Source organism: Fusarium falciforme, chromosome 9 (genome assembly GCF_026873545.1).
Source record: "Fusarium falciforme chromosome 9, complete sequence".
NCBI lineage: Eukaryota > Fungi > Ascomycota > Sordariomycetes > Hypocreales > Nectriaceae > Fusarium > Fusarium falciforme.
The window spans coordinates 2888482-2914435 of record NC_070552.1 but is presented as its reverse complement, the minus strand read 5'-3'; the positions used below and the strand labels follow the sequence as shown (position 1 = coordinate 2914435).

General features: G+C 51.9%; 14 protein-coding genes across 14 annotated transcripts; 5 read left to right on the top strand and 9 right to left on the bottom strand.

Annotated features, from left to right (window-relative positions):
- Window positions 1-1171: 1171 nt before the first annotated feature.
- NCS54_01179400 (Hypothetical protein) lies at window positions 1172-1589 on the bottom strand (the record flags this gene model as incomplete). The annotated part of the gene is made up of 2 exons (XM_053157056.1): window positions 1423-1589; window positions 1172-1373 (listed from the first exon to the last, which is right to left on the bottom strand). The coding sequence occupies exons 1-2, from the start codon at window positions 1461-1463 to the stop codon at window positions 1172-1174; spliced, it is 243 nt and encodes an 80-aa protein (XP_053013031.1). The 5' UTR covers window positions 1464-1589.
- Window positions 1590-3433: 1844 nt separating this feature from the next.
- On the top strand, window positions 3434-3906 carry NCS54_01179300 (Hypothetical protein; the record flags this gene model as incomplete). The annotated part of the gene is made up of 2 exons (XM_053157055.1): window positions 3434-3609; window positions 3657-3906. 2 exons carry the CDS (start codon window positions 3434-3436, stop codon window positions 3904-3906), a joined length of 426 nt encoding a protein of 141 aa, XP_053013030.1.
- A 159-nt stretch (window positions 3907-4065) lies between these two features.
- NCS54_01179200 (Hypothetical protein) lies at window positions 4066-5580 on the bottom strand (the record flags this gene model as incomplete). The annotated part of the gene is made up of 1 exon (XM_053157054.1): window positions 4066-5580. One exon carries the CDS (start codon window positions 5578-5580, stop codon window positions 4066-4068), a length of 1515 nt encoding a protein of 504 aa, XP_053013029.1.
- Window positions 5581-6445: 865 nt separating this feature from the next.
- On the top strand, window positions 6446-8032 carry NCS54_01179100 (Hypothetical protein; the record flags this gene model as incomplete). Its single annotated transcript, XM_053157053.1, has 3 exons — window positions 6446-6636; window positions 6684-6764; window positions 6817-8032. The coding sequence occupies 3 exons, from the start codon at window positions 6446-6448 to the stop codon at window positions 8030-8032; spliced, it is 1488 nt and encodes a 495-aa protein (XP_053013028.1).
- Window positions 8033-8546: 514 nt separating this feature from the next.
- On the bottom strand, window positions 8547-9590 carry NCS54_01179000 (Hypothetical protein; the record flags this gene model as incomplete). The annotated part of the gene is made up of 1 exon (XM_053157052.1): window positions 8547-9590. One exon carries the CDS (start codon window positions 9588-9590, stop codon window positions 8547-8549), a length of 1044 nt encoding a protein of 347 aa, XP_053013027.1.
- A 684-nt stretch (window positions 9591-10274) lies between these two features.
- On the bottom strand, window positions 10275-11377 carry NCS54_01178900 (NMO domain-containing protein; the record flags this gene model as incomplete). Its single annotated transcript, XM_053157051.1, has 2 exons — window positions 10275-10886; window positions 10937-11377. The coding sequence occupies 2 exons, from the start codon at window positions 11375-11377 to the stop codon at window positions 10275-10277; spliced, it is 1053 nt and encodes a 350-aa protein (XP_053013026.1).
- A 619-nt stretch (window positions 11378-11996) lies between these two features.
- Window positions 11997-13328, bottom strand: NCS54_01178800 (Hypothetical protein; the record flags this gene model as incomplete). The annotated part of the gene is made up of 1 exon (XM_053157050.1): window positions 11997-13328. The coding sequence occupies one exon, from the start codon at window positions 13326-13328 to the stop codon at window positions 11997-11999; it is 1332 nt and encodes a 443-aa protein (XP_053013025.1).
- Window positions 13329-13932: 604 nt separating this feature from the next.
- On the bottom strand, window positions 13933-14390 carry NCS54_01178700 (Hypothetical protein; the record flags this gene model as incomplete). The annotated part of the gene is made up of 4 exons (XM_053157049.1): window positions 13933-14016; window positions 14068-14204; window positions 14262-14274; window positions 14355-14390. The coding sequence occupies 4 exons, from the start codon at window positions 14388-14390 to the stop codon at window positions 13933-13935; spliced, it is 270 nt and encodes an 89-aa protein (XP_053013024.1).
- A 491-nt stretch (window positions 14391-14881) lies between these two features.
- On the top strand, window positions 14882-15315 carry NCS54_01178600 (60S ribosomal protein L38; the record flags this gene model as incomplete). Its single annotated transcript, XM_053157048.1, has 4 exons — window positions 14882-14911; window positions 14984-15017; window positions 15086-15214; window positions 15269-15315. 4 exons carry the CDS (start codon window positions 14882-14884, stop codon window positions 15313-15315), a joined length of 240 nt encoding a protein of 79 aa, XP_053013023.1.
- Window positions 15316-15504: 189 nt separating this feature from the next.
- NCS54_01178500 (Hypothetical protein) lies at window positions 15505-16131 on the bottom strand (the record flags this gene model as incomplete). Its single annotated transcript, XM_053157047.1, has 1 exon — window positions 15505-16131. One exon carries the CDS (start codon window positions 16129-16131, stop codon window positions 15505-15507), a length of 627 nt encoding a protein of 208 aa, XP_053013022.1.
- Window positions 16132-16450: 319 nt separating this feature from the next.
- Window positions 16451-16882, bottom strand: NCS54_01178400 (VOC domain-containing protein; the record flags this gene model as incomplete). The annotated part of the gene is made up of 1 exon (XM_053157046.1): window positions 16451-16882. The coding sequence occupies one exon, from the start codon at window positions 16880-16882 to the stop codon at window positions 16451-16453; it is 432 nt and encodes a 143-aa protein (XP_053013021.1).
- A 1742-nt stretch (window positions 16883-18624) lies between these two features.
- Window positions 18625-20185, top strand: NCS54_01178300 (Mevalonate kinase; the record flags this gene model as incomplete). The annotated part of the gene is made up of 2 exons (XM_053157045.1): window positions 18625-18843; window positions 18902-20185. 2 exons carry the CDS (start codon window positions 18625-18627, stop codon window positions 20183-20185), a joined length of 1503 nt encoding a protein of 500 aa, XP_053013020.1.
- A 352-nt stretch (window positions 20186-20537) lies between these two features.
- NCS54_01178200 (NTF2 domain-containing protein) lies at window positions 20538-23325 on the bottom strand (the record flags this gene model as incomplete). Its single annotated transcript, XM_053157044.1, has 6 exons — window positions 20538-21430; window positions 21488-22081; window positions 22288-22312; window positions 22584-22707; window positions 22774-23233; window positions 23280-23325. 6 exons carry the CDS (start codon window positions 23323-23325, stop codon window positions 20538-20540), a joined length of 2142 nt encoding a protein of 713 aa, XP_053013019.1.
- Window positions 23326-23589: 264 nt separating this feature from the next.
- On the top strand, window positions 23590-25666 carry NCS54_01178100 (Methionine--tRNA ligase; the record flags this gene model as incomplete). The annotated part of the gene is made up of 3 exons (XM_053157043.1): window positions 23590-23809; window positions 23859-25153; window positions 25205-25666. Exons 1-3 carry the CDS (start codon window positions 23614-23616, stop codon window positions 25664-25666), a joined length of 1953 nt encoding a protein of 650 aa, XP_053013018.1. The 5' UTR covers window positions 23590-23613.
- Between the last annotated feature and the right edge of the window lie 288 nt (window positions 25667-25954).

The window sequence follows — 25954 nt, the reverse complement described above, 5'->3', positions numbered from 1 at the left end:
TCCCTGGCACAGCACGTCTCAAGGTAAACAAGCATTCCTATCAAATGTCTTGCAGGATGAATAAGACCACTCTTTCTACAGTAATCCAAGAGTACGGCCCGTCTCTATCTTTGGATCCTGACAAACCACCGACAAACCCCCCCCGAATATTACGGAAATAGCCGACCAAGGCAACTCTTTTCCGAGCGTGTCAGACTCTGACAGGCAATACGGCACATGCGCAGCTGTTGTCGTGTTTGACGTGCCATGTTTGTTGATATTTTTCTTTGCATTGAGTTCCAAGCTATTGATTGCTGGTGCCAAAAGGCGCTCTTGGCATTATTTCCACATAATCTCGCAGGACAGAATCACGCAAGCTCAGACATTGTCAACATTGGAAGTTGTTATTCATTGTCTGATTTATCATGAAATCGGAGCAGCTGAACCAGGTGGCAGAGGTCATTCAGCCAGCCACGGGAGAGGCTGTTTGCACCAGTTTGGCTACCTGTTAGTTGGCAAAGCAGAGCCGAAAGAGGCTCTTCCAAGTATTTACTTGCCGTTCTTGACTGAATACAGTCCTTTTCGTCTTTTGTACCCTCGCGTCAAGGAATAGGATAAGAATATACGTCAAATAACCAGATTGATACATCAAGTATTTGCTCCCAAAGTCGTCAGAATAATTCGACTTTACAAGGCTCCGCCTCCAATGTCAGCAGCGCATTGGCGTCGGCCGTTCACGCGCCAGACTCAAAACGTGCTGGTGATGCTGTGGGCTGTGCAATCCTATGCTATGAATAGAGTGTGGCTTCCAGGTTGACAGGTCGAGAAAAGGCACTCTCTATCCGGATATGGCCAACTATGATGGCTATTCAGATTCGCAATTCTACCTTGGTTATTTTCCTTGGTTGTTTAATGTGCAGCCGAAGTACCCTCCCGCCCTGATCAGGGGTGCAGTACAGTACCGAAGCTCGCTTCCAGCCCTGAGACATGGCAGCAACTCTCTTTTATGGTTATAAATGTTAATCACCTCGGGTGTCACATTCATTCCAAATCCCCGGTTCCGTTTAACAGTTTAAAATTACTCAATTCATCGAGGCTGTTCTAACCCGCGCCTCTCCCTTGTAAACCCAACGCTATGCATATTGATTGCCCTTCCAAAACACCACCCGTTTATCCAAGAAACTCCACAAAATCACCAGCCGAGAATGTTAAAGATGCTCGTACGAGGATCAGGAACAGAACCGTCAAAGGTCTTTGCCCGGGACGCCTCGCTCTGGGTGCTGTTGTACTGGCTAAAGTACCGGTCGAAAGTGCGGGATTGTGTCCTGAGCTGGGAGGAGACGTAGGTGCCAACGACCGAGACACTTCCGACGACGAGGAGAAGAGGGAGGGCCCTGGATGCTGTTAGACATGGAAGATTATGAAGTAAGTGGTGTAACTCACTTAGGGCCAGCAGAAGGCTTGATCATGGGAGCAGCAACCATTTTGAAGGTCTTGAGTGTTGTTGTGATTGGTGTAAGTGGTGTAAGTGACCGGCAGTCGAAGACAAGGATTGTGGTAGTTGTCAAGATCTCAAATGGATGCTTGTGATTGAGTGATGATGATGATGATGAACCAGGAGACCCAAGACGAGAGGAACCAGTCATTATATACCGTTGCAAAAGAAGCTTTTTACCCATGGTACGGTCATGAATCTTGGTCGCGTGTCGATAGTTCGACTCTGAGGCTCGGTGGTGCCACTGTGATGCTCGAGCCCTGGCCATGAACCCTTTCGGGCAATACCGGGGAAGCTTGTTGCTGGGATAAAACACCACATGTTCAGGGAAGGAGACGGATTTATTGGTCAATTCGGTCGTCTTGATCTTGCATCTTGATTAAATCTACAAGATCAGATGAATCTTAGATCATGGTAACCATCCCTGGTGTAATATGTAACCTGAGTGTCGGGTGTCTCTAGGTACTTCAGCAGCATGTACCTCGCTACACAGAGTGAAGAGTACCCAACTTCAGTTACACCCCCCAGATACAAATAATAAAATACATGTAAATCAACGGTTGCTTGCATCTTTCAACATTCCCATCATCTTACTTCTTTCCCTTCCGATTGCGCCCGGGCTCGACTGACGGTGATGGCATAACCAACAATCCCAATCTTGTCGTGGCCAAAAAAAACCATCTGATGATCGGACCCGGCGTCCACCGATCCACCCACTGTCGCCAAAATTCGCCGGAAAATCAGCAGATGGCCTGGCTTGAGGCTCGGCCATTCTAAACTCTTGGACATCTGGCTATTTTTTTTTTTTCTTTACTCCTGATGACTCTTCTACATGCCAGATCATACTGCCCATCTAACCGCCGCTCTCCGCGATCGCGCGTCTCCGAACGAATGGTACGGTGCAGATCACAGGCCACGTCAATTGTTCATAGGCCAGCCAACCGCAGTATTCAGCCAATTTGACCTTCATAATATTTTTCTTCGCCCTCTCGATTCCAAGCAGTCCCTTCGGCAACCATATCCACAGGCCCCCTTCCTCATCGCCGTAAAGACCGTCTGCAATCGTAGGTCCGCGCCGGGAATCGCCGGCCCACTCTCGACCGATGTCCCCACAATACGCCGAGTCCTGCTTCGGCTCGACGGGACCAGGCACTTTACAGTGAATTAATGTCCAAGGCCTCTATCAAATTCAGGGCAACACGGCTGAGATATAGCTTCCTTCCTTACGATGGAAAGCACATTTTTGCTTCACACTTCTACCCTCATCAGAGAGAACTAACTCAGTTTACTTCAAAATTTGGCAACTCACATGTTGCCAAGAACATGTCATGATGCCACATTCAACTTTATTCTGTTGATCTTTTTATAGCTGTTTACCAACATGAACCTTTGTCAAAAGGCTACACAAGGCCAGGGGGCGGGGGCCTCGGAGCAACTCAATGGAAATAATACAGCCGTAACACAACCAAGGGACCCTCGACAACCATCACATGCTTGAAGCCTCCCAGAGACCTGTCGCCGCACATGTCTCGAAACAGCCATCAAACAAACCAAGATGAAGAAATAAATATCACCACATTCATCCCTTACCGCCAAACCCCCAAGGAAACCCGAGCCGAACTTATGTTGTAGCGCATAAGTCACGAGCTACAACGCCCCCAGCTACACCCACCAAAACAAGCTCCCGCAGCCGAGGATCCCTTACCTGCGTCCAATAGACAGCCAGTGAGGCTCAACCTTGATCTCAAACCATTCGTCGTCAAACGCGGGGGAAGGGGCAACATCACCCGCTCCCGTTCCATCATAGGTCACCACACGTCATGCCATCATCATCTGAGAAGTCATCAGGTTCCAGAGCTCCACTCTCTTAAATACCGAAAGCTCCCCTTGTAGCTCCAGAAGCTTTCTTTAACTCTTTATTTACTTGAATGTTCAATTAAATTCAGAAATTCTTCAATCATGACTTTGGTGAGAATGCTTCGACCCGGTCTCCGACCTTTCGCGGCCCCACTCCTCCGGCCTGCTCAGTTCCGCTTCGCAGGAACAATCCACCCCGAGGGATCCCTCGGCGGTCCGGGAGGCCAGCAAGCCCCACCGCCAAACCCGGGCGGCCCTGAGGCCTTGAAGCGCAATTGGTAAAGAATCTGTCTCTGAGCTCCATTGACAAATATTGACATTTTAGGGTCCCTATCGCGGGAGCTGCCGGTGTTGTTCTCGGAGGTCTCTACCTTCTATCCCCCGCAAAACCCAAGGTCGAGAGGACCTTTGAGGGAGACATGAGGGCCGCCAACTCGACAGAGATCGGTTCCATCCCCCAGCCGTCAGGACGACCGTCCCTTGCCGCGAAGTACAAGGACAAGGAGGTTGAGTCGTTGACGGAGCTCAGTGGCAGAAAGGGCGGTGGTGGGATGGGCGGGTTCAGAGCTGAATGAGTCCGCATTAGACCAAAACATTTACAAATTCATTCGTTGTTACGGCTGGCCCATGGACCGAAATTGCTTACCGGGCCGGGTTCCTAAAGAAATAATATACAAATAAATATGAATTAATTATGGACAAGTCTAGATATCTTCCAACGCCTTGAGGTCTACTCAATCTTGCTTCGTCCCAGCGTCCGCGTCTCCGCTCTTCTTCTGCAACAGATAATCTCCTCCAGTCAAGGCCTTGTACACACCTCTCAGCCCTTGAAACGGCCAATTCGTTCTCACTGTAGACTGCATCACCTTGTGTGGTCCCTCGATGTCCACCTTGACCTTGTCGTACACCGTTGGTAGGTACGTCGCCCCGTACTTTGCCCTCAGCGCTTCATATGAAGCTCGGTCATAGTGCGTCCAGAATTCGTCCTCGGTGTAGTAGGCGTGAGCGTATAGCCACTTCTTGCCACCGCATTCCTGCACTTTTTGCTCCAGCGCTCGGTTATGCCGGATCGCATCCCGCCGATTCCCTTGCAGTGGGCCCCAGATTCCATAGTTGAGCAAGTCCGGTGCTCCGGGTTTGGAGAAATCCGAGTGTAGGCCGTGGCCCGAGTCCGGGTCGTCGCGCTTGACGTGTAGGGGACAGAGCCAGAGGGGATAGATGCCGAATTCTTTGTCGAGCCAGGTTTGGAACTCTTGGACGCTTCGATACGGTACGCCAACGTCTTGAACCATGTAATAGTCAAAGAGGTTGCTCTTGTGCCCGGCAGAGTACATGACTCGAGCTCGTAGTAGCGAATCCAGGACATAGCGGGTGAGGCGGTTGAAAGGGGTGAGAAAGTACTTGAAGGCATACTTGGCCACCCAGAAGCCTCCACGATCGTACCGGAAGAGATAATCCTTTATCGGGATATAATCTGCAACAACCGTAACCATTCCAAGTCGAAGGCCATCTCGGACCGTCTCGACATGAAGATAGAACCACGGATCTTTCCGGCGGAAAAAACGCATTGGCTTTGCGCTCACGGGGAGGTCATCAACAAGCCGCCCAACACACACCACAGTCGTGTCCTTTGAGTAAACAATGCCATCGACATAGTCATTCTCGAGCTTTTTGCACTCCTCCCTGATGATCTTGACCGTCTCCGCAGGGCCCCTCGCAAGTCGGTACTTGAGCTCGACGTACTTCTTGGCCTCCTTGAGCTGCACCTCGAGCAGCGTCACAACGCCAAGGGTTCCAAAGGCCGATGCGGCGCCCCAGAAGAGATCCTGTCTCTCCGTTTTTGACGCGTGAGTGATTGTCCCGTCGGCAAGGACCATTTCGATCGAATTGACAGTGGCGTCAAACGCGCCGTAGCGAAACGAGCTGCTCTCTCCAGAGGTACCAGAAAATCCTCCTCCGACGGTGATTCCCGGAAACTCCATGACCACAAGCGGTACCAGCCCATGCTTCAGAGTCGCGTCGACGAGAGCGTCCATTGGAACGTTGGGCTCGACGAGGACCGTCTTGGAATCCGTCCTCACCTCAAGGACATGGTTGAGACTGCTCGTGTCAACAGTATTGTCGACGCGGCGATTCGACTGGCGCGTGCTGTTTGTCGATCCATGGTATAATCGAAAAGGCTCCTGCCTCTTGTGAAAGTACTTGACCCGTTCAGCAACACCCTTGACGACGGCATCATGAGCGTCCATTGCAAAGCCGAGGTGTTGTCATGAGATGGGTTGCTTGTGAAGGATTTGATTGAAGTTGAGGGAAGCCAACAAAAGGTCAATGCCTGTGAAAAAAGAGTTTAAACGATTCGACCGGCCCGTTGATGAATTATCCGACTCATCCGAGAGACGTTGCGTCTAATTTGAATCATTGATGAGCTCATGTTATCGGTGAAAAGCGGCCAAGAGATACGCCACGTCAAACACGTAAGCTTGGACGTTTTTTGTTTGACCCCATCACCAACTACCCTACACTCTGCCGATCACATTTTGTTTTTTAAATTAATTGGTTCTTGGCCCTTTCATGCGTGATCTCTGAATTGCACTGCCTTGTTGGAGGTGACCAAGGATGTCACGGCTCGAGCTGACAGGGCTGCTGGGATGGTTACATGGTGCGAGAATTGCTTCGGGCTAGTCCATCACCGCCTCACTCGGATGCCTCCTCGAATAAACACCAATGGCGATGAAGCAGTGGGAATAGATCGGCTTTCGCTGGCGAGCTCACCTGACGTTCGTATAAGCCGTATTGAAGCATAAACAAGATCAATGCCAAGTCCTATCCCAGCTTCTATTCGAGTACGATAGCCTGCATCAGTCAATAAACAATTTGTTTCACTCTCACTGAGGATCCAATTATCGCCAACAAAGACAGCCCACTTGCATAGGGCTGCCTGACCAAAGTCCTCAATGTCAGCACGATGCCTAGCTTAGGCGACAATGGCTTCCTATCGAGTCTCTGATAGGTCGGCAGCTCTAAATCTCTGAACATCATTCAGCGCCATCAGCCAAGTATATATATCGACCACTGTCGAGCTGGGAATTATCCAATGTCGCCCGCAGCATCATCATGGGTGGGCGGGATACTTGGTGTGCACTCTGCGGTGCTGTAACACGAGAGCTGTGGTGGCAAGACGAAGATGATGGAGAGGAGGACTGCTACGATCACTCTGTCATCACCCTTGAGGACACCCTGTGGTTGGGAGAATGCACTCTGGTAGGCCCATGGAGCCCAGAAGATGAAGACTCGGAAAATGAAGAGCAAGACACTCCACCTCCCTAGATGCTCCTACTAATGCGCTTCACAGCTTTCACCTCATCCCAGCCACCTACTGGGACCATGGAGCCTTCGAGTTCGACACCGAAGAGGGAGGAGGCATGATATCAGCGTGAGTACGCCACGCACTCCTCACAAATATGCCCATCTAACCATCACCCAAGCTACGATGATGGTGGTGACTTGGCACTCGGGTACCCCATGCACGACGCATGTTTCGAGCAGCTCCGTAGAGTCCTGGCCCCTAAGCCCATCGACCCGAGAATCCTCTACCGGCTGTTCGACAGGTATTCCTCTCCACCTGGTGGACCTCTGGACATATCCTATGGAGGGGTTGAAGAGTATCATGACCAGTATTGGCTTTCCGACCGAGGAGTCGAGCATATTGTTTTCTCCCCGTGCTCGAGTCCTGAGCTCCAAGCCTGGTATCAGTCCCTAATCAAACCCATTCCAGAAAACCAGGACAGACCTCCAGTCATCCGCGAGTCTACCAAACCCGGAAACGACCCTTTTGAGAAGCTTCAGCCCGAAATCCTGCTACACATTATGAGCTACATGGTCATGCCGCATGCCTGGCCATGGAGAATAGCCTCAAGGGCCGTAGCTCGCCTCGAACTAAGAGACACCTTCTGGAAGTTGAGATTCCAACAGGATTTGCCCTGGCTGTACGACTTTCCTCGGATAGATGAGGGCCTTGCCGAGCACATCGACTGGGAAACCCTGTACAAGAGGATCTGGAGGGCGGTTCTCACACATGGTCCTGAAAAGCATCTGGCACTCGCAAATCGATATCGCATGTGGGACATTATCGAATGGGTCGCTGATGTTTATCTTGATTACAAGGAAGACGAGGACCAAGGACAACCAAAACAGCCTGCATCCCTTGTGGACGCCATATCAACGCCCATGGCACCACTGACTTGTGTTGAGTTGGAGCACTCAATCCACGAGCAAACTCTTCTTCTCCGCAATTTCGACGAATTGCCCACCACTCGACCCAGCATTGAAGTGAGCTGGACCTCGCTGGGCGAGCTAAAGAGCATCGCAGTTGAATACGTGCCCTGGCTAGCCTCCAGGTCCGTCAAGAAGAACAGAGTCGCCATACCCACCGATTGCTGGCTTAAAGGGATCGTGATCACAACTGAGAAGAACCCAGCCGACTACCCGAGGATCATCGGTCTCAAGTTTCTATTTCCGGATGGTGGAAACGTTCAACTTGGTGAGGCCGAGGGAGATGAGCGCGAGGAACTTGCTCTGCCTGATCACTTCATCGTCGGGTTCAAAGCGGTAGAGACGCTTACTGGCACTATCTCGAGGCTGGGACTGGTTCAGCAACCAGTGCACAAGGTTCCTAACCGTAGACGTCTGTTGCGAGAGTAAGCGGTGGTACGGACTTTAGCCAGAACTACCTCTACTATCACTGTGCTTATCAAGTATTGTATCCTGCTTAATACAGATCTTGATGCCATTAAGAGCTTTGTTGGAACTGCTCCCAGATCGAAAGGGCAGCATCGTGTTTGTTGCTTGCTTCTGCCATGCAGGTCTACGAGCCCTTTGACGCAATGAGGACGCAAGAACTTCACCGAAAACAATAAATGAAGGCCTGTGTGAATACCAAACTTTTTATTAAAATGCTCTATCAGAGAAAATGCGGCGATAATACAGCCAATGCTTGACAATGCAGTTCCTAACGTTAGTTAACAAGGTGAGCACAATCAACACCCTCATGCCTTCAGCAAAACATGTTCCAAAGAAGTCCCCCTTCCCCATGACAAGTAACAAAGGCCTCCACCAAACCACGTTTATTGCTTCCTCTCTGTCTGAAGACAGGCTGACCAAGTTCCCGTGCCGTACCGAACCCCAAAACGATGTTCCAGCTCGTCGGCAAAATCTTTCAGTGAAACGCATTCTCATCTCTCCTCTGAGGCACATCATGTCGATTCATCTGGCTTTCCTCACGACGTCGCGGCGTATCCCCAGGAGCAATGTTGGTCTGGTCAAGAGCATGACCAACCCAAGTGAACCGCAGCCAAGACATGGGCTCACGCGCCGCAAACGCAACGCTCTGCTCCTCATCCTTGTAGAAAAGAGCAAGAAAGATCTGAATCGTGAAAACGGCCGCGTTTCCCGCGCAGTGGGACAGGTTTCCGAATCGATTGTCTTCGAACCGGAGACCGAGACTCTCCATGACGTACTCGAATCGCATCTTGGGCCAGTTGAAGCGCAGCTCAAGCTGCATATCCCTTTGAACATCCCAAATCTTGATGTTTGGCTCCGTAAGCCATCCCAGCCCCAGTCTACTAAGGGTAGTTTCGACAGGACTCGAGTCAAAAGTGAGAAAAATGATCTCGCGAAGTTGATTGTGCCGAATCTCATCCCTTCGACGGTTCATCTTTCGAAGTCCCATGAACAGTCGGTAGAGTCTGTACCCGAGCTCACTCTCCTTGACAATCTTGGACTTGCCAAAGGCAAACATGTACGGCTCGACGTGAAGCCAGTCAGACTTGCAGAGATGGCCCCAGTGGCTTTTGTACTCCTCGATGATGTAGTGAAGAGGCGTCATGAGCTTGAACCAAGAATGTCCACGATCACCGGGCATAGTCCAGCGTCCCTTCTTGTACAGGACGTTTCGCATGTCGAGATATGCAACACCGGCTTCAGTGAGGGGGTTGTAGCGGTATCGAGTTCCGTCGGCGTAGCGGCCAATCTTTGTCTTGCAGAGGTGTTCAAAGTCGAGGGCAACCAGCACGTAATCGGTTGTCGGTCTCTTGTTGAAGCGGAAAGAGTTTCGAGGGTCGATGACTGGCAGGACATTGTCTAGACCTTCTGGAGCTTGGGCTCGGAGGTGTCCACAGCGAAAAGGGGGGATATGTGACTGGCTTTCCCCTGAGAAGAGACCTTCCTGGCTGGACCAGGCAGACTCCTGCGAGTTGGACATGTTTCGACTTGATGATTCAAGCCTCGATGATTATTGGATAGTGTGTCTTGGATTGTTTGTGCGAGATTGTTGAGAGTAGCGAGTTGTTGATGTCTGCAGGTCGTGTCCCAGCAATCAAGTCTGCAGCTAGCGTGCTTGCAAGTCGATGATGGGAACAAGTCCAAGAGTTGAATGAAGTTTTCTCAATGATTTAAAGTGAACAAAAGACCAAGTCGAATGAACCAAAGGAGTATCAAGACTGCTCAAGCGTAATCGAGGAGAAGCCTGCGACGTAAAAGGAAACTCTCAAGATCAAAAGCAAAAAGCCAAAGTGAAGGTTCAGATCAACTCATTTATAGTCGCACTCTGCAAGTGATTGAGAATAGCCAAAAGGGTCCGTGGGCTGCATCAAGAGGCGGTTTCGTCTGGACGTTTGCCCCCATTGAACCGTGCCTCGCAGTTTGTGAATAGCCTGCAGTACTGGATGAACAATGAAAGACTGGACGGTGTTTGAATCACTGTGCTGGTTAGGCTAGAGGGGTAGGTGAGTTGGTACGTATTGTGAATGATTGTTTGGCAGTCTGAGGAGTCTTTGCAAGTGAAAGTGGCCGTGATTCACTGACGTTGATTCAGACAATACTAATAATAAGCAGTAAACACCGCTTTGGGTAAACTCTCTCAACTCATCTCATGTTCACCACGTCATCACAGCCTGGGCTTGGCCGTCAGATACGTCCCCCCTAGCTTCAGCATCTCAACCGCCTCCTTGACCATCTCATCGACAATCTCCCCAGCTGGCTGCACGCTCGTGATGGCTCCAGCAACCTGCCCCATGAGATAAGGCAAGTCTACATCTGCCCCTTCATCGAGGTCGTGCTCGAGAGGTACCACTCCCTTATCGCATAGCTGTCGTATCTCTTCGGGCTTGTCGTGCCACTTCCGAATATACTCATTCGTCTTCATCCTCAACGGCCTTCCAGATATCACAAGTGTCCGCTGCGTCTCATCAAATCCACACGAGACAACCTCGTTCTTGTGCTCCTCACTGCATCCCGCCTCAACAGAGGCCACAAACCGCGTGCCAACCCAAACACCAGCCGCTCCCTGCATCAGCGAGCTCGCAAGGCTGCGTCCAGACGAAATTCCACCTGCCGCGAGCACCAGCGCAGGAAGACCCTTGAGAAGAGGAGGGTGATACTTGGCTGCCACGTCTGCAACAGCAGGGATAAGGACCGAGTTGGCAACATCGCCTGTGTGGCCGCCTCCTTCGCCGCCCTGAGCGCAGACCATGTCGACACCAAGCTCAAGCGCTTTCACCTAACAAGCTGCGTTAGCGGACAGCAATCAAGTGCCTTGACCAAACTCACCGCATGCTTTGGATGTCCAACCATGTTCATCACCAAAATCCCCTTGTCATGAAGCCTCTCAATCACCTCCTTAGGCGGCACACCAACCGCACTAACAAACAACTTGGCACCGCTCTCAATAGTGATATCAATCAGCTCATCCAACTTTCCACCCGTGTAATCATGGTTCGTCTTTCGCGCGTTCCCTCCAATCTGAGGTAGCGCGAGGTCGACGCCAAACGGCAGGTCAGGTCGTGAAAAATTAGCCTTCATCTCGGCGATGATCTCACGGAGCTGGTCGGGCGTGTACATGAAGCCGCCGATGACACCCAGTCCGCCGGCGTTGGATACCGCGGCAGCAAGGCGGCCTCCGGATGTCCTGGCCATGCCGGCGAGGACGATGGGATGCTGGATGCCCAGCAGGGAGGTGAGAGGTGTTGTGATGGGGCCTGGGGTCGTCATGGTGAAGGTGGTGTAAGTGACAAGTTTAATCGCCGAATCAATCCAGGAGATAAATAAGTTTAAGTGATAACAAAGAAGAAACTTCTTATTTACTGTCTCAGCCTCTCGTCAGCCTCCCGTGTACAAGTAATACCCGGTTTGCGGGGGATCCGGCTTTACCTTGATCAACCGGGGTTGTATGCGGGGAGATCGGCTCAAGCCCGAGGCATTTCCGCATTGGGGAGCACTTCATTCACATGGTGATCGGCCCAGAATGAGGATCATTGCCTAGAATCAACTCGAAACTGATATTCAAGACCGTGCAAGTCATGTGAGGAATAGCAAATGCTCAATGTTGCTACATCTGCAATTGTCTTTCCCTTCCTCTTTGCCAATGACAGACCCAGCCATAACTGTCAAGTTCCCATCCTTCTCAAGTTGGTATCATATATACTTCAAATTCGTCGTGGTAAGAACCGCTGTGCATCGTTACCACGTTTCATTAGTCTTACAGCCCAGGTTGGGACTTGTCATCGGTAAACAGCGCTGCCTCGCTCGTATCAAAATCTCCCTTGACTCCGTGCTGCTTCAAGCTGCATGCATATCCTCCATGCCTTCCCATCACAAACTGATCATCTTCTCATTGAAAGTGTGGTAAACGCGCTGGCACAAACGCCGGGTTCTCTGGCGGTTTTGCGCCTGCTGGTGCCTTCGGGCTCCTTGCTGCATCTTCCGCTCCACGTGTCTTGGGCACATGAAGTTCATTGCTGACCTCCTCCATACGCTCTTCGGAAACATTCTTGCCGGGGTCGCCTTCATAGACCTCATCCTCTGCCACCTCGGGCTTGGGTTCAGGCACCGATTGTATACCAGGACTTGTCCCTGCAAGGCCCATCTCAGCCGCAAGTTGTGCAGCAGCCTCTTTTTTCCTTGCTACTTCTTCATCTTCTTCCTCTTGCAGCATCTGCTCTTCTCGCTCCAGATCTTGCAGAGACGGCACGTCATCAATGTCAGAGCCAGCGAGAAACGACGTGGATCGGCGACCCATGCGTAACGAATCTCTCGACGCAACAGACACCAGTGTCGTCCTTGAGACAGTTCTTGAACCAGCCAACCCAATCGCCGGCCGCTTTCCCTTGCCAATCGTTCTGGCGCTTCGGCCACTTCCACCACTTCGTCCACTACTCCTGTCGTCCTTCCTCACCATGTCGTATGTCACCTCGTCATCAAGCGGAATTGCATCCTCTTCACCTTCACCATCGCTCGGGAATAGATCCCCTCTTGATCGATAAGAATCCGATGTATCTCCCGACCCTGTCGTCCCGCTTCGTTTCCTAGTCGTAGGCAGATTTCCATGGTCATGGTCTTCATCGGAGCCAAGCAACGGCTCTGCCTCGCCTTCGCCGTGTCTCTGTGGGTGGTCTTGCAGATCTGCCGCACTAGGTTTGTATCGCAGAGTACCGCCCATCTTCCAGGGCAGTTTGCTTAGGAACCCAATCGGTTGGGTACTTGGTATAACGGTCGGGTCGTCGTTCTCGCTAGGTTTCCGTCGTCCACCTCGTGTACCGTAACTCATGCCTCGCTTCCTCCGGGGTTGCTCCAAAGTCTCTCCAGTATTTCTTCGTTGACTGCCGGTCCCTGCCAGGAGTCTCTCCCAGTCTTCATTTCCCCAAGTCCCAAACAAACTCCCATTCTGTTCATCCTCGTACCAATCGTCATAAAAGTCGAAGCTGTATTCTGCCCTCCCCCGAGTGCGCTCTCGTTCCCTGCGCCTACGTAAGCGCTCCTCTGGGTCGCCAAGGCAGACAGCCGTGCATTGTTCAAACGAGTTTGCGAGCGATGAGAAGCAGGGATTGATGTAGTGATGCTGAAAAGACCAGATGCCGGCTGCAGCATTCTCGGTTACCGCTTCGGCGTCGTGGGTGATTTGGTTCCAGCGTTGGCGCAGGCGCGGATCCTCGAGGAATGCCATTGTCTAGATGATGAATATGACGTCGCAAACATTAGAAGCGCCGGGGGAGCAGTGTCCTAGATCCGGGGGTCGGGATTCTAGAAAATAAAATGGAAACGGCCAGCAAGAGGATTCAAGAGGGATACATGGTCGCAAGAGCCGATTCTGGCGCAATCTGTAGCAAAATACGCTGTAACGTGAGGTTGAAGCAGGATGGATGCGACAAGACAAGGAATCGAGGTTGACGGCTGCAGGACGGCTTACAGTGCGAGACGAGACAGCGGCTTGTTGGTGGCACGTGCAGCAAGGTGAGACGACTAACAGCTTGTTGGGTGGTTGGGTTTGATTGAGCGGTACCCAGATCTGGGCGTCTGCGTGGCTGGGGCTGAGGTACCGCTGATCAGATCCACTGGGGCTGGTCTTGATCTTTATCTTGGGCTTCGAGTAATCAATCTTTATTTTGGCGTTTGGCGTTTGTTGGAATGTATTTGAAAGTCAGTCACGTTAAAGGGTAACCGTGGTACGAAACAAAGTAAGAATTGCCGCCGAGACATCTTGTGACCCATGCAACTGTGGTGGTGGAACCATAAACACATAACCGTTGAAACCATCTTCAGCCCAATCTTTACTCTCTCGGAATACGCATGTTTGCCTGAACTCTTTCCAAGAGCTCTTCTTGCGTGGCATTCTCAGCCGGGCACAAATTCCTCTGTTTCATGGTCAGTAATCGAGATATTGGGTGAAGCCAGATTCGACTCACCGCAGCAAGCCATCTGCGCAGCTCATCTCGCGTCCATGTAGTCGGGTCGCCTGTGGGATCCGGGGCAGGAAAGAGACCTTGTCCGTTGTTTCCCATAATGACATATGCTGCTCCCATACAGACGGCGGCGCCAAAGGCTGAAGAATGTGAGTGTTGTCGTCACTTGGATACCCTGTAGATGTAAGGGGACTTACCGAGCACCATGTTCTACATGACATTAGTATAGTGTACGTGGTAGTAAAATGAAGAGAAAGGCTAGAGATGTGCAAGTGAATTCAGTGCCATACCTGAGACCTCATCATTTTATCCAGACGAGTAGGCATCTTGAACGTATTGTCGGGTGTTAATTGTGATGTGTGTTGGTGTTGAGGGGAAGCTAGGAGCTAGATGGAGAGGCTGCTTGAACACAGCAAGATGACCCGAAATTGTGAAAGGCACAGTAGAAAAGAGGAGGAAGACTTCAGATATTTGAGATATTGTAGAATGCCTATCAAAACAGGCAACCCAAGGCAATGAAAGGTGGCCATTCGTGACACCTCCTGCCATGAAAGCTGGCAGCCTGCGCCACATCCCCGACGATGACGCCTCCCATGTCCCATATTCGACGCCACATTGGCTGGAGCTGTGCAGGTTGCTCTGGGTCGGCCCTCTGCTTTCCCGAAAACCGCAAGGTGGTCCGTGCGTATCGCCCATCGCTCCCCCCCCGCGAAAACCAACGCACAAAAATGAATTCCTCCAAAATCTAATCGAAATCGCACATCCGAGCCTTTGACAATCTTCTTGTTCAAGAACGTCGCATCGAACCACCGCCAAAATGCCTCAGGAGGTCGCTGATATCAAGAAGGTACGGGAGAGGAAACACAGGGGCTTTTTGCCCACGATTGAATTGTTGAAATGCTGACTGAATTTTCTACAGTTCATCGAGATCTGCCGTCGGAACGACGCTTCGTGTATGTCTTGACGATACCCTCCACGAGAGTCCAACGAAACGAGAGAGTCGATTCCTAACATTGAATAGCCGCGCGGATCAAGAAGAGCAAGAAGACCAACAACGTCAAGTTCAAGGTCCGATGCCAGAAGCACCTCTACACCTTGGTGCTTAAGGACAACGACAAGGCCGAGAAGCTTAAGCAGAGCCTTCCCCCCAGTATGCGCTCTTCACTCTCACAATGGGAGTAATCGTACTGACGCAACTTTCCAGCCCTCCAGCTCACCGACGTCTCCAAGAAGAGCAAGAAGTCTGCTTAAGAAGATGGTTTGAAAAGGGTTGCGCTTTGGGTGTGGGAGGATTCACATGCACGAATGGGCGTCTCGGGATACCTTGCATTTCATGTGCTCTGAAAGGAGGATACTCGGATAGAGTCCAAAAAGTAAAAAGATCGATTCGAGTCACGACGTCGACCTGGTGCTCCCGCTGTGATGATCTGGATCTGCTAATTACAGGAGCCCTTGGACCTCGTAACGACGGACTTGAACGTTTGGAACCTGGGCTAGAGGGGATAGCACATCCTCTTTCACGTTTTGGGAGAAGACGACCAATTCTTCTTTTTCGCCCTCTTCAACTTTCCATCCTCCCCAGACCCTCTGATTAGGGTTTGTGTTGCCAATCTGAAGCTCCACGCTGCGGTATAGCTCTTGCAGCTTCTCCTTCTGGTCAGAGTCGACCGAAATTCTCCAGATATTGAAGGAACCCTGAACAAGGAGGTCGCCCCGCACTTCATCTTCACTGCCCGCAGCCTTCATATGGAAGAGCAAAACTCCGTCAGGACCTTCAGCGATGTACTTAATGAGACTACCCATGGCAGACTTGTTTACATCGCTCTGGATCCATTCTCCATGACCCTCAGGGGAGTCCCATGGTGCCGTGATGACAAGATACGGCGGGTCAGACTTTTGAAGGTAAAAGTTGCTTGGGTTGGCGTATGGCTTTCCCTCGAGGAGATGGGATTGATGCTCGCGGATCCACTGAGCCTGGTTGGCCTGGCCTGCCTTGATGAGCTTGAGGAAATTGTCCTCGTCGTAGCCGCTCTTTAGCTGAAGGAGAGCAAATTCGTTGACGGGCATGATGGCTGGTTTGGTGTGAATGAGTTGATAAAAGAGAGTCAAGGTGATTCAAGAGGTGGCAGCTGGTTGTCAAAGGATGCGGCAATTAGGCATCCCCACTGACGTTGACACAGGGCTATGGGATCTTGTCCCATCATCAACCAACACAGGATGATTAGGTTGCCGTGGCATTCGTAATCCTCAAGGCTTGTCGTTGATGATCCTTGACTAAGAGCATCACCATCGTGGCTCATGATGTGGCGGATAACTTCGTACAGACCGTGGCTGAGACTCGGCCGAGTTGCACAGTGCTCCGTGTCATCCATGATACCAACACAACTCATTCATCGCCTGGATTACCCCCCTCCAAGTACTTGAAGAACGTCAGCGTGTTTCCATCGGGATCCCTGATGGCGAATTGTCGAAATCCCCAGGGTTGATCCTGTATCTCTTCTGCAAACTCGACATCATCCCGGGCTTTGAGAGAGTCGTAGAGCTGGTCGAGCTGCGTGGTGCCCAAGGCGATGTATGCTGAACTAGGATTGGCAGACCGTCCGCTGGGCTTGAAGAAGTAGATGTTGGCCGCAGCCCTTTCACCAGCAAAGATGGAGCAAAAGGTAAAGAGGCTTGGATCACCATCCTCCGGCTTGGTGCTGGCAAGCGTGAAGCCAAGGGTGCCAACATAAAACTCAAGAGTCCTCGCTATGTCATCAGACTCAAAGGTTGGAATGATCTTCCAAGCCGAAGCGACGGGTGCGGGCGTTCCAGACATTTTTTCGTCGTCTTGATGGTTCACTCTTTGAGGTGAAAGGAGGAGATGTGGTGTCGTCCACTAAGAAGCCACCAAAAAACGATACGGATACGGATACGCAAATTCCGTTACATCTGCAGGTGTGCACTGCAACTGCAGGCACCGGCATTTTACTCTTGTCGTCACATAAAACTAGCTACGCCTCTTCTGCGACGTAATTGCCGGCGTTTGGGCAACTCTTTGCCATTGATTGACGAAAAGATGGAGGCTTAGGTAGCCATGGTGTCTTGTCTGTGCTGCGGCTGGAGCTGAACAAGCAAGGACTAAATACAAGATTAATCCCCTGTAGACCAGCAACCAACCAGTACCTCCCTTGACAATCTGAGAGCTGTCACACGCCAGTTTGTGTCGTCCTACCGTTGTCGTCCTCGATAGCAATTATCGTCATCGTCATCCATCACGCGCCCCCCTCGAGTAATTTCTGTCCTATTTCTCAACATCGGCTCCCTCAAAGCCCGGGACTCGCCGTTCTCCCTTCGTTTGTAGACCCTGCACCGTCTGATCTGTGCTCCATATTGATTGCTGCTCTTTGCTTCTTTGTTTGCTTCCCCTCTCGGTTGGTGCATCCGGTCCCCTGGTGTACCTACGAATCGACAAATCGCGGACGATCCCGTGTGAGTCGAGAAGCAACCCCCCAGCATGTAAGTCCCCAAGCAGCCTTGTTGGTGGTGGTGGGTTGGAAATGCCAGATAAAAGCGAAGCACTTGTCCCCTAGACCGCCTTTTGGCGTCTTCCAATTGGCGGTCTATCATTACAACACACGGCTGGACTCGACAGTGATTGTTGAGACGACCTCACTCCTCTCGCACACTCCTCTGCCGCATCTACAGTACATATACTAAGTCAGTTTACCAAGCCTCTTGCTACGTTAGCCTCCTCCAGTCAAGTCCTGTCACTCCGTCTGAGCGTTGTAGCCGCCATCAAAACGCCTGCATCATCGGCCACACACATCCGGACCCTTACCTATTCCGGACGACGCCGTCACCATCTTGCTGCATCCACTTGTGTTTGACTGGGCTGGCTGCTGGCAGCTCGTCTGACAAGTGTGCCAAAAGGCAGGTACGGTGATCCAGGTACAAGCTGAAAGTGCGGGGGGGAGTCTCTTGTTAAAACATTGACTGCTTTGCGCATCATACACACATATCCGCATCCGCATTCGCATCCATCACACGCATCACATCCATTCGCATGGCACCCATGGGAATTGTCTGGGACTGCAACTAACGCTCCTTCCGTGACGCTACCTACGATTGGATCCAAATTACCCGTTCATTTGCGTCTTTGGCTTGCATTTGTTGGGGTGCGAGCCCGTTACTGCCCGTACCGTATCCGAATTCGAGCCTCTTGACTCCAAGACTCTAGCTTGAGCTTCTTCTCTAATATTACTACACCCCCGCTCTAGACTCTTTTCTACCACCCCTGAAGCGAACAACACCTAAACAATCAAACAACAACGCGACAACCTCTAATTACCTGACCATTTTCAACTCTGATCCTTACTCTTGTCGCTCCTCATCTTTCGATATTGACGCCATCTCCTCGCCTACCTATCCATCTACAACCGTATTCTCGGCGTCGCAACATAGAGCTCCCTCGCACAGACTGCCCACCATTGACAAGGTACACCCACGACGCTGACCTTGTTGGCGTTTGCGATTCGACGCCAGGATACGAGACGCGCGACTCTCTCAATTGACGTTGAGATGCCCTCGGTCATGATCAACGGACACAACGGGAGCCATTCCGCTGCCAATGTCTCCGATTCGGGTTCCGAATTCTCAGGTGATTCCAGCAATGGCTCTGCAGGCGCCGTCCGGCGTAGGCTGGACCGCAAGATGTCTAGCCCCATGGCACCTCCTTTCATGGTTTCGGCCCCAGGAAAGGTGATTGTCTTTGGTGAGCACTCTGTCGTCCATGGCAAGGTATGATACTCGCCCCCTACAACGTCAATTGCATGCTCACGTTGCCATTGGTTCATAGGCCGCCATCGCTGCAGCCATCTCGCTGCGATCATACCTTCACGTCACCACCCTGTCCAAGTCGAAGCGCACCGTTTCTCTACGATTCCCAGATATCGATCTGGTTCACACCTGGAACATTGACGAGCTGCCATGGCAGACATTCCAGCAACCGTCCAAGAAGAAGTCATACTACTCTCTCGTCACCGAACTCGACCCCGACCTCGTCGCCGCTCTTCAGCCACATATCAACGTCGTCTCCCCCGATCGCCCAGAAGAAATCCGCCGAGTACACCGCAGTTCAGCATCTGCGTTCCTCTACCTCTTCCTCTCACTAGGATGGCCTTCTTTCCCCGCCTGTCTTTATACTCTACGATCGACAATACCAATTGGTGCTGGCCTGGGTAGCAGCGCATCCATCTCAGTCTGTCTCTCGGCTGCGCTTCTTCTACAACTACGCACCTTGTCCGGTCCTCACCCAGATCAACCCCCAGATGAGGCTCGACTTCAGGTGGAGAGAATCAACAGATGGGCCTTTGTGTCGGAAATGTGTATCCACGGTAACCCCTCGGGTGTGGACAACACTGTAGCCACACAGGGCAAGGCTGTGGTCTTTCAGCGTACCGACTACTCCAAGCCGCCGTCAGTTAGACCACTCTGGGACTTCCCCGAGCTGCCTCTTTTACTGGTAGACACCAGACAAGCCAAATCGACTGCGCATGAGGTGGGTAAGGTAGCAAAGCTTAAGCAGGCACATCCCAAGCTTGTTGGAACCATCCTGGACGCTATGGATAGAGTCACGAATACCGCTTCCGACCTGATTGAGGACATTCACTTTGATAATGAGTCAGAGGAGTGCCTTACCAAGGTTGGTGAGCTGATGACCATCAACCATGGTCTGCTTGTGTCGCTAGGTGTCTCCCACCCTCGTCTGGAGCGAGTACGAGAACTCGTGGATTATGAGGGTATCGGCTGGACCAAGCTTACCGGTGCTGGTGGTGGTGGTTGCTCTATTACACTTCTCCGACCCGATGCGCCTGCAGAGAAGTTGCATAAGCTGGAAGAGCAGCTCGAGGATGAAAATTACGCCAAGTTCGAGACCACTCTGGGCGGTGATGGCGTTGGTGTGCTGTGGCCTGCCGTTCTCAAGAATGGCACCGTGGAGGATGATGAGGGTGGCATGGAGATTGACCTGGAGAAATTCCTCAATGCTGAAGGTACTGAAGGAGTTGAAAAGCTCGTAGGTGTCCACGGTGACACTGGAGAACGAGAGGGATGGAAGTTCTGGCGGGTCGAGAGCCGGTGAAACACTCCCTTGACAACATGAGACAGGGCGTCTTTATCTCACCTTACCTCGAAGAGTTTGTCGCTCTATGTACTATATGGCTACGAGCCAGGTGACGTCCGTCATGAATTGGGAAAAATCTAGAAGAAAGCGAGTTGGTAGGGAAGGGTAGGGACGCGCTTGGCTTGGGAGTTATAGGTTGCCACTGGGTGGTTCATATATATGTTATAATTCAGTAATGCGAAATGCTCTTCTATTTCATGCCTGCTGCATACTGCTGGACCTCTTTACTAGACGTCTTTGTGAGACCAAGCTGCTCTTCCATACTTCATCGACGCCTCATAACATCATAACTAGACAAAACACGACTAAACTACTCCTGAGCCTTCTCGCCTCCGCTCTTTAGCAGCGTCACTCGGTACTTCCAGTATCCCTCTCGTACAGGATCCCACTTCTCACCCAACCGTCGCAAGCACAACTCGGCCTTGTCCTTGTCGCCCTCCTCATCATACAGCTTGGCCAGGAAATCCAACGCGTGAGAGCTGCGCACCTCTTCAGCATCTTCACCCAATGCACTAACAAAGCCCTCTGCAAACTCCTTGACGGACGTCAAAGGCCGGGCGCCCTTGGCCAGGACGCCAAAGAGATAGTTCCAGGGTGATTGGTTCTGCGGCGCGAGACTAATCTTTTCCTTGGCGTACTTGATCTCTCTATCGATGGTCTCTGCTGGAACACGCGGGTCTGCCTCAGTAGGCCCAGAGCCGGCTGTTGAAGCCGTAGGGTCTGAAAAGACGATGTAGAAGCGGTGCGACCAGGCAGAGTTGTTGCGCACGTCCTCTTCGATGTGGTTCTGCGTCGAGAGGAGCTCGCTCATGGTCCACATTGACAGTTTACCCACGAGATACTGTCTATACGACCAAACATGGTAGTTCTTGGCGTCCTCAGCTAGCATAGTAGTGATGAATTGCGTCTCGGAGCGAGCAAGTTTGCGAACAGTCGCATCATCCTCTTCGATGAGGGGGTAATAGTAGTCCATGAGCAACTGGCGATGGTTCCAGATCTGGTAGTTCTTGAGGTTTGAGAGGGCCACCTCGTTAAGCCACTTGATCTCATCGGGGATGCTGAGCTTGAGGACCGAAATGATCTTGAAGCGGAAGAGCCAGACGGTGTAGTGCGCCGGGTTCATCGAGATGACGTGCTCGGTGAGACGGAGAGTGCGAGGCGAACACTCGTCGGCAGCCATGACGGCACGGAGGTACGAGACGGCTAAGAAGCTCTCAGTCAGCTTTTGTAGTTACGTCTAGCTGTGCTCTTGAGACGTACCCTCGGCGTAGTCATCCGGGTAGGCGATCTGAGCGAGGGCATCCTCAGGTTCGTTCTGGGGAATGGGAATAACGTCGTCCCACTCTGGATCCTGGGCCAGAGCACCAGTAATCTCCCCGTAGAGATCCCTCTTGAGAGCAGCCATCGCCTTTCTCCTCGTCTTTTCCTTAGCAACCTCTTCCTCAGAAACCTCTCCACCAGCAATCTCCCTCTTCTTCAGAAACTGCCGATGCTGAATCTGCAAGCTCGTAAGCTTTGCGTGCTTAAGCCCCCTCTGCTCAAGCTCGTCAGGAGAATAAGTCCCGATATCCCTCCCGGAGCGGTCCTTTCCCCAGGCGTAGTCGCGCGGAAGGCGGCGGATGGGAAGACCCTCTTTCGTGACAAACTTCCAGAACTCGCGCTCGGAGCGGTTCGACAGGGGCACGCGGCGGTTCGCGACGGGGAGGATGAGGTTGGTGTGAGTAAAGGTCTTTTTCTCGGCGGGAGAGAGAGAGGCGAGGCCGACTTGCTGACGGCGCTTCTCGATGGGGTTTGTCTGGAAGAAGCGCTGCTCGGAGCGTTGAGAGACGGTGTCTGGAGGAGGTTCTGGGGTGGCTATTGTATGTCAGCGTTGGATATTTGCTAACATGTAGGGAAACAAGCCTTTGGGCTCGGGCTTGGAGCTGCCTTTTGTCTTGGGTGGCATGGTTCAGGTTGGACGAGTTGGAGAGTCGGGTTCGGGGATGGTTTGATGGTGGGGTTGGCACATGCCCAGGCTATTTTTTTGGGCTGGAGATGGACAGGCCCAGGATGTTTGTTACCCCGCCAAAAGGTGAAGCTATTGTTCTACAACACCATGTTTGGAGAACAATATCAAGAGAGCATCTTGGTTAGGAGGCACGGTTCATATGTAGGTTTACACGAGAAGCAAGGGGTAGTCAAAGTTGTGTTGGTGGCTGGTCTATCTAGCTGAAGCATCTGATGCCTCTCATCATGTCGTAAACTGGGCGCTTCTCCAAATTCATAACCTCAATGAAGCTGCCTCCTCCATTTCGACTCGGGTATCTTATAATGACATTGCTGTTCCGGCTTCTTCTCCAGCTTAAGCCCCCTTGACTCTGGGCTTCCTCGACACGTTGGCCTTGGTCGAATCCTCGTTCAAAACGCCCTTCGTCTTGATAGCCTGTCGGCCCACAGCCTGTGTCTTCGTGACACCCGCAGCACCAGTAGTCGAAAAGATCCTAGCAGCAGCGGCAAGCGCCGTCTCTGTCGTCGATGTCTGTCTCACGTCCCGCGGCCATCCCTACAAGGCGCGAAAGTTCTGCGACATGATCAACCACCTCTTGACGCCCTTGGGCGGGTTCTTGACCATGGCCTCCCAGTTGGGCACCAGGACAAACGTTTCGTGAAACATCTTTTGGGGCGCCTCCCTGCCCTTGCCGTACTGCACCTTGCCCATGACGTTGACCAGGATGCTCATGCGACCTCCGTTCTTCTCCACCTTGGTGCCTTCGTAGACGTTCTCGGGGGCGCCCATACCGAAGGATGGGTTGACGACGTGCGCATCGAAGGATTCTAGCTCGTAGACTGCGCCTTGGCCTTGGGCCTCGAGGAGTTTAGAGTAGTCGGTGGGTGCGGAGAGGACGGCGCCGTTGATGGAAATATCGGCGGGGATGGGGTACCGAGAGGAAGAGTTGATGTAGAAGGGAAGAAGCGCGCTCTGCTTGTTTACGGCTTGGTAGTAGTGGGTGACGAAGATCTCGGCGGCTGGAGGTGTTAGCTTTGGTTGGTGAGGAAGAGAGTTGATGCCTACCTTCGCTGGCGACTCGCACCTGAGTATCCTCGTCTGGGAGAGTCATGATGAAGTCTGTGTGTAAAACGACAATATTAAAAGGCCCTTTGACCGACGAGACGAGATTATTGCTGTTGTTGTTCGAGTTTGAGAGTTTGGCGCAAAATACAAAACGGAAGGTTGAGAAGCTCTTCTGCCTGCGATGGAAGGAGAGACACAGTTATCGGTTAGCTCAATTCACACTGTACCCTCACGCCGCTTATCGGCCAATTTTTGGAGCTCCAGGTGACGCGATGCAGGCCATTCATCCCACTTTGTCAGAGGGAGCGTTTCAATTGACGGCTTAAGAGGAGTCATGAGGGCATTTCGACTTCAATCTTTGCGCGGCCTGCGCCAGGTCCAATCGAGGTTTCCTCGTCAGTCCAGCTGGGTATGTCCAGGATGTCGGGTGTATCAGTCTCAGCATCGATGGAGCTCAGATAGCTCGTCGGCGGACAAGTCGAAAGAGAAGCCGTATTATATTACAACGCCCATCTTTTACGTCAATGCTGGTATGTTGGAGCCGACAGTGATTAAGAGACTTGCTAATGGTGTATCTAGCACCGCACATCGGTCATCTCTATACTATGGTCCTGGCCGATGTTCTCAAGCGATGGCAGCAGATCAACGGCAAGGAAGCCCTCCTCTGTACTGGCACAGACGAGCACGGTATGAAGATTCAGCAGGCGGCCGCAAAAGAGGGAATGCCACCAAAGGAGTTCTGCGACAACAATGCCAGCAAGTTCAAGGACCTCGCAGAAGTCGCCAACATCTCTTACGACTTCTTTATCCGGACCACGGATGAGGACCACAAGAGTGTGGTGGAGCAGTTCTGGCTGCTCCTCAAGACTCGTGCTCCTGAAGGTCTGGGCTTGTACAAGGGACAGCATGAGGGTTGGTACTGTGTCAGTGATGAGTGCTTTTATCCCGAAGATCTGGTCCAGCCAAGTGTGGTACCGCAGACGGGACGCAAGATCATGGCCAGCATCGAAACGGGCAACGAGGTTGAATGGGTCACGGAAGATACCTGGTTCTTCCCGCTGTCCAAGTACAAGGAGAAGCTGCTCAAGTTCTACGATGAGAACCCGGATTGGATCCAGCCAGCCCACCGAATGAACGAAGTGAGGAACTGGGTCGAGCACCACCTCGAGGACCTCTCCATCACCCGCCCAGCGTCAAGACTGAGCTGGGGAATCAAGGACCCCGAGGATCCCTCCAACACCATCTACGTCTGGGTCGATGCCCTCATCAACTACATCACCAAAGCCGGCTTCGGTTCCAAGTGGCAGGTCGACAGCGCCGACAAGGGCATCTGGCCAGCAGACGTCCAAGTTGTGGGCAAGGACATTATCCGCTTCCACGCTGTCTACTGGCCTGCGTTGCTCATGGCCGTAGGCCTCCCGCTGCCAAAGAAGATTGTCTGCCACAACCACTGGACCATGTCGAACCGCAAAATGTCCAAGTCGCTCGGCAACGTCGTCAACCCCTTCTTCGCAGTTCAGCGATGGAACTTGGATCCCCTGCGGTACTTTCTCATGCGCAACGGTAGCTTCAAGGGTGACATGAGCTACGCAAATGATTTCATTATTGTCGCGTACGAGAAGGAGCTCCAGGCCAACATTGGCAACCTGTTTAACCGTATTTCTCGGAACAAGACTGGTAGATGGTCGACCCTTGAAGCTACAGAATTTGCTCGAGAGGGCAAGTTTAATGACATAGCTGGGTTGGCTGCGGAGGGTCCTGATTTGTTGAGTCTCGAGTCGACTTTGGAGACTGCGTCTGAAAAGATTCGCAACGAGATGGATGATATCAACCTGAGTGGTGCTCTCAGGGAGGTATTTGAGCTTCTTCGAGATGTGAGTGTTCCTAAAACTGTATTGTCATTGCTAGCTGCTAACGTTTGACAGACTAACCGCTTCATCTCTGATACTGCCCCTTGGCAGATGGTCAAGGATACAAGTCCAGATGCTCGAGTTCGTCTCAACTGGGTCATCTACCGATGCGCCGAGGCCCTACGTATCGCAGGTATCATGCTCCAACCCGTCATGCCGACCAAGGCAGGCGAGCTGCTCGACGGCCTCGGCGTTAAGCCAGAGAGACGCACCGTCGAGTTCGCGGCAAAGGGTGCTGATCTTGAGTATGGTGTCGCACCTCTTCAGCCCCAAAAGCTTGGCGATAGCGGCAAGAAGATTGACCCCAAGCCTAATGCGTGGGTTTCACTGTTCCCTCCAGTATCGGGTATCGAGCTGCCAGACTATGAGGCTGTTACGGGCCAGGCTGCGCCGACAAAGGCGGGCAAGACCAAGAACCGCTTGAGCCGGGTGGCTGCGTCTCTGGCTGAAGAAGCTCGACAGACTCCAGGCAACTGACGAGTTATGAAAATGATGTAGCGCAGATGTGTATGAGAAGATAGATGTGTAAAACATGTAGTCTATGATACTGTAAAATAGCATACCCAATTCCTCGCTCGGTGGTTCTCGCTGTGTGGTGTTGCCCCATCTATGAATTTTTCTCCAATCGAGTTTAAACAGCTCACGGCGAACCTACAACTCACGACTCATATCAATCGCCAAAATGAGAATAAACCAAAACACAGGAAAGTCAATGCCCTCTATTATTTGAGTCTTGACTAATTCCTCACAGCCATCTCGACTCCA